The following is a 6,000-nucleotide window of genomic DNA, read 5'->3' as shown; positions in this document are numbered from 1 at the left end:
GACAATAGAAATATAAGTTATTTATTAATCAATCCACTTACAAAGCAGGTGGCTTAATGCAAGCTTATTGACATCTTCACATATGATCCATGGGAACATGTCTTCCACATACAGACAGTGACGTTACTGACTGATGCATTTGCAATCTGGGGCATATTAAGCATATTTAGACAAATAAAGTTAGGCTATCCTGTATATGAAAGTATCTTGATAATATGCATCCTGAAGTGGATTAAAACTTTCTCCAAAGGAGAAATGTTAGTACGTTAACTTTATATTCTATATTATGCAGTAAATCTTAACTATAGAAATTAAAAATTTTAAATCAGTGATCGACTCTTGGTAATGTATGAAGTGGGAGTCTAAAACCAGAGCAACAGTAGGTTGACAGTATAATTTGTGCCTCACAGTATCTGCAGATTTACTGTTTTCAAGTTTAAAGAGAAATAAAACAAGAGACATGTAGATTCAGCTGACTTTATTTATCTTTAAACTAATAAAATCCCTTAAAAGTGATCCTGGGACCTTGAGAAGTTCTATGAATGTAGATACCTGCCAATGACTGCAATTCTAAATCCTGACTGAATGTGTTTATTACAAAATCAGTGTTAAGCAGATATCCTTACTATACGTGCTTAGCAGAAGACGAAACAAAATTCTACATGTCTTCTTCAATTTCCCTAGAATTTTGTGAAATCTGCAAGTATGTACAATCCAGCTAATTGAATGAATATTTAGTGTTCATCAGAGCTGTTTCACAGCAGCAAAAACTGACTCAGGGAAATAAAGTTCTAAACGATGTAGGAAAAGAGAAATACAATCAGAACAGCAGTCTAAATGTAGGATATCAATATTCAACTCTATCTGTATTGTGCTGAAAGGAAAAGGATACGCCAAGAAAATTTCTATTGATCACTCTGGTGATGTGAATATCACCTGCATCTGATTGAATATGGTTTGTATTCTGTTCCCAGTATTAAGGATGGTATTTAACTCAGAACTCCATATTGTAAATATACAGCAGCCATTTTGTCCTAATTAAGGAATGTCTTAATACACAATATTATCATTTTCTAGAGGATCTTTATACATTAAACTAAAGTACATGATTGATTAAATTAAAGGTTAGTAATGGATAAAAAAATTCATAATTCTCAAGACCTGGTACTATGTAAAAAACAAAAAGACCACAAAATTCTACTTACTAAAGCAGCTAATCTTGCCTGCAAGTTTAGGGTCACAAGCCCGTAATATGTGCAAAGAAATGCAATACAAGGAACCATGCAAAAATACAGTAAAATGATACAGGAAAAATGTCAAATCTAGAAAAAAAAAGCTTTTATAAATACATCAAACTCAACTGTATACATAAACTGTAGGTCTAGCATTAGTTGTACCATATAGCAGAGCCGCACTCTAAGTTCAAGGCTTCCAAATCTGCGCAGGTAAGTCACGCCATCTTTGGTTGACTGCAGTACCAGGAGGATGGGAATGAGAGGGAGGGCAAGAGTTCTGAAACATGGTGTCAACTTTCACTTGGCAGCTGGGCCTCAATGTCCACTCTGCATATGGGGCACTTCTTATTGGTAATCAACCACTGGTCGACACATACTTGGTGGAAAAGGTGCATACAAGGAAGGCGTCTATTATAGGCAAACAAAACAAAAAGCAAAAATTGCAAAAGTGAATTTCATGACAACTGCATGTGGTATTTACTTTCAAATGAATGATAACATGTAATAATTCACAGCAGTGTTTTGAAGTTACCAGGCATCTTTCCCTTCTGTAAACAATAAAACAAAACAACCAAAAAACCCACATACCCAATCTCTCTAACGAGTTACACCTATATTACATTACGACTTTGGGCAATATAATGTATAAATGACCACAATAATTAACTGTCACAGCTATGGAACCAAATTACATAAAATCTTAGGAATTTTAAGAATGACAATTACGCTGGCAATTATTCCACTCTGGCTTCTATACCTGAGCTGCCAATGCAATAAGGCTGGCAATATGTTTCCTTTTACATAATACTGCAAATATATTTTTAATATTAAATCACTGCATTTATTCAGCATTTAAAAATATATTTAATTCTCTCTCAAAAACATTAGCACGATGTTACAGTAAGTATTGTATTAATTAAGGAATGTCTTAATAGACAATATTATTTTTTATCTAGAGGATCTTTATACATTAAACTTGAGTACATGACTGATTAAAGGTTAAACAGGGGCGCCTGGGTGGCTCAGTCGTTAAGTGTCTGCCTTTGGCTCGGATCATGATCCCGGGGTCCTGGGATGGAGCCCCACATCAGTCTCCCTGCTCAGCAGGGAGCCTGCTTCTCCCTCTCCCACTCCCCCTGCTTGTGTTCCCTCTGTCGCTGTGTCTCTCTCTGTGAAATAAATCTTAAAAAAAAAAAAAAAGGTTAACAATATTGTTTTCAATAATATTGTTATATCCACTTAAAGGAAGGTTAATTTGTTTTGGAATATATTTGTATTATCAAACTATGTTGTTATACAATCAAATAAATACAATGTTATAGGTCAGTTATATCTCAATAAAAATTTAATGGAAAAAATAAAAGTAGGTTAAAAGATGATGATTACTTCACTATATTCCCCTAGGCTATCAATTAGAAATTGAGAAATAATGCTTCCAGGAAATACAGGATAATATTAAATCTAAATGAACAGTGAGATAAAAGTTACTGATTTAAGTGTCCATTTCCACTTTCATCCAGTTAAAGAACTGACATACATTTTCAGACTTCCTAATATTTTGTAAAATTAGTAGCTAAAAAGAGATGTTCTAATTACTGTGTGAACAGGATTGTCAACGCTGTAAAAACAATTACCTTCTATATTTATAAAACTTCTTTGGAAATATAGTGTTCTAAAATAGCCTTAGGGGCTCCTGGGTGGCTCAGCTGGTTAAGCATCTGCCTTTAGCTCTGGTCATGATCCCAGGGTACTGGGATCAATCAGTCTGTGTTGGGCTCCCTACTCAGTGGGGAATCTGCTTCTCCATCTCCCTCTCTCCCTCATTTGTGTGCTCATGCTCTTGCTCTAAAATAAATAAAATCCTAAAATGTGTTTGAAATAGCCTTATATGTGGTATAATAGCCAACTGTGCATAATTTTTGTTCTCTCTCAGCCAACTGAAGAAATATGAAAAACTTACCCTTACATATTAGGGCAACAAAATCATCATGAGGTCTGTTATATATGTTATATAACTTGTTCCATGTGAGATTATGTTACATTAGAAAAAAAAGAATAAAAATAAAACAATTTCTCAAGAGATTATAAAAAGAAAATGCCTGGGGCACCTGGGTGGCTCAGTAGGTTGAGCATCTGACCCTTGATTTTGGCTCAGGTCATGATCTCAGGCTTGGTAGGAATGAGCTCTGTGTTGGGCTTCCCACTGGGCGTGCAGCCTGCTTGAGAGTCTCTCTCTCTCACTCTCCCTGTGCCCCCTCCCCTCATTCACTCACTCTCAAAAAAAAAGAAAAAAAAGAAAAAAGAAAATGCCTAAAATTAATAGTAGGTTAGCACAGTAACATTTCTAAATCACAAAGTTGCAAGAAGAGAAGAGTCCTATCAGCTGAGAGGAAATTTTAGGACAAAACTAATTTCTCAAAGATGCTGTAAGACAAACTGCATGGAGCTAATGATTGCCCTCTTTAAGCTTTGAAGAACACATTAATATAACCATCTCAGGCTCTAAAGAGGCCTCCACATTCTCCTTTCTGAAAGGTTAATAGAAGACAATTTGATCACAAAATTTCCCTGGCCAAATCTTGGTGTGCCCCTAAAATGGGCAGTATATTTCCCATTACCAACCCCTCTGCTGGTAAGACAAAGATTCATCTTTCTATTCTTCTACTCCCTGTAAAAAGGCAATTCTACATGTCAAATATTGGTAACAGGGTATGCCAGGAATTTGGTTTCTAGTCTACTTTCAAAAAAAAAAAATCTCTTGTACAGTTTTGACAACAGATTTTAGATAATTAATGTCTTGTTACCTCACATCTTCACCTTCCTCTAAAATAGACAAACAGATAGTACATTTTTCCTCTGTGTCTTCCTCAGTCCCTTCTTCCCCATCTTGTTTGCAGTGCAGTTTCCTCTGTGAGAACCAATCAGTTGTTACCTTATTAGTAGAGATGACATTATTGAACAACTGAGTAAAGTCTGTGTTTATTTGAAAAACAAAAACAAAACAAAACCACACATTCACACCCACAACTTATTTCCCACGTAGCTCTCATGAATTCAGATGAATTAAGTGACAATCACCAACTGTTTTCTTTTAAGACCCTTAAATAGCATCAAAAGCAAAATCAAATGTAACAGAAATTCATTAGTTTTAATTCATCAGTTTCTATTATCTTTAGTCCACAATTAGGATATACAATATAAACTCTATTTTTGTCCCGTTATGAATACAGCTACATGAACTTTATTCTACTAATGAATATTTCAAATAATACCCAAAGAAATTAATGCTAATTATAGTCTTTACCTTAGATAGTTGGAAGCACTTAAATTTAGTGGTAACACCTCATTAATACAAAGAACAGTCATTTTCATACTTTAATATTCTCTATATAGCAGAGGCCATTGTTGCTTGCTGAAAGAAACTTATTTAACATGTCTGCTCCTTAACTTCTAGATATACTACTACATAAGGAATTGAGGGTAGAATGTAAGAAATTCTAGCTAAATTACGATACTGCTATATGATGAAATTTTGTATATGCTATTAAAAAGAATATGGGCGACCTGTGAGTGCAGAAAGAGGAGGAAAAGAAAATGTGCAAAACTGTGTGCATATTATCCCTTTTGTGTTTCTTTTGAAAGGGAAAGAGAAAATCCATACATATGCACGTTATTGTAAATGCATAAAAATATCTGGAAGATTACCCAAGAATGCCCTAACTATGATTTTTCAGCTGAGAAGGAAGACGGGGGTCGGCAGGGTAAGAAACTTTAAGTATTTTTTGGACCTTTAATTATTTAAAAAACAAAACAAAAAAACAAACAAAAAAACTATGTATGTGTGGTTTTAGTAATAAATAATGTAGGTGCCAGACTCCACAATTTCAAAAAAGCTCTGTAATAGTAAATTTTATTCACTTAAACAATAATATAGACATTTCATAGGATAAATTCTTACCTTTTTATATTTATGTGGATATGTACATCTTTCAATTGTCCCCTGGGATGCACCACGATTCACATTTCCTAATCTTTCTTCCAAATGAATCAGTTCCTGAAGGTAAAGAATTAGTATCAAAAGCCAGGATGATTATTTCTTGAATAGCACTATTAATACTGTAAAAGCAATAAAGTTCCATATTTATAAACCTGCAATGTAAATACAAAAGCCATATATGGTAAGGCAAACGTTTGTTCTTTTCTCAGCCAATGTAGTAGTATGGCAAAGTTATCCTTACAGATTAGGACACCATATTACTACATGGTACTACAAAAGTCAGTACATATGCATGGAGAAGATGAAATCAATGAGTAAATCAGGGAAACAAATCAAAAGGATAGTTGGAAGTCCCTCTGACTTCAACTTCCAAAATGACATGAAGAAACAAATCAAAACTTCAAATCATATTCAAATGATTTGTTCTTCCTGAAAATTCAAAAAAGATAGTTAGCTACAAACTTGAGGTTTCTTCTGTCCAGTAATGTTTCTTTAAAAATAAGCTTAGTCAAAAGCAGTTGAGATTTTCCCCCCACATTTAATGGTATAGTTCTTCATCTGATATTTGTATCGATCTAATAAATTTCTATATTCTTTTATATTAGGTATTTTCATGTACTCATCTTTAAATATTTGGAAAACTTTGATACTAAGATTAATACTGCTTATAAACCATTCTGTGATAACCCCCAGAAGCAGTATCAAAAATTCAGATACCGTGCTGCCTTCTGATCCCCAGCCAGTGCAGCAATCCTACTCAACTGTGGA

General features: G+C 34.2%; 1 protein-coding gene across 6 annotated transcripts in view; it reads right to left on the bottom strand.

The window, feature by feature from the left end:
• The window catches only part of RNF111 (ring finger protein 111), a 93,542-nt gene continuing 87,542 nt past the window's right edge, over positions 1 to 6,000 (bottom strand). For 3 of the 6 annotated variants that reach the window (XM_080809306.1, XM_080809301.1, XM_080809302.1), the window contains exons 12-14: positions 5,194 to 5,289; positions 4,040 to 4,167; positions 1 to 1,643 (exon numbers count right to left, since the gene is read on the bottom strand). In XM_080809306.1, coding sequence (XP_080665432.1) covers positions 1,526 to 1,643; positions 4,040 to 4,167; positions 5,194 to 5,289 — 342 coding nt within the window. In that variant the 3' untranslated portion in view covers positions 1 to 1,525. The remainder of the gene's footprint in view (positions 1,644 to 4,039; positions 4,168 to 5,193; positions 5,290 to 6,000) is intronic. The other 3 variants (XM_080809303.1, XM_080809304.1, XM_080809305.1) reach the window with 1 other exon arrangement.

This window comes from Martes martes (assembly GCF_963455335.1).
Source record: "Martes martes genome assembly, chromosome: 7".
In the NCBI taxonomy this organism is placed as follows: Eukaryota; Metazoa; Chordata; class Mammalia; order Carnivora; family Mustelidae; genus Martes; species Martes martes.
Note: the sequence above shows the minus strand (reverse complement) of the source record. Positions and strands in the feature narration are given on the sequence as shown.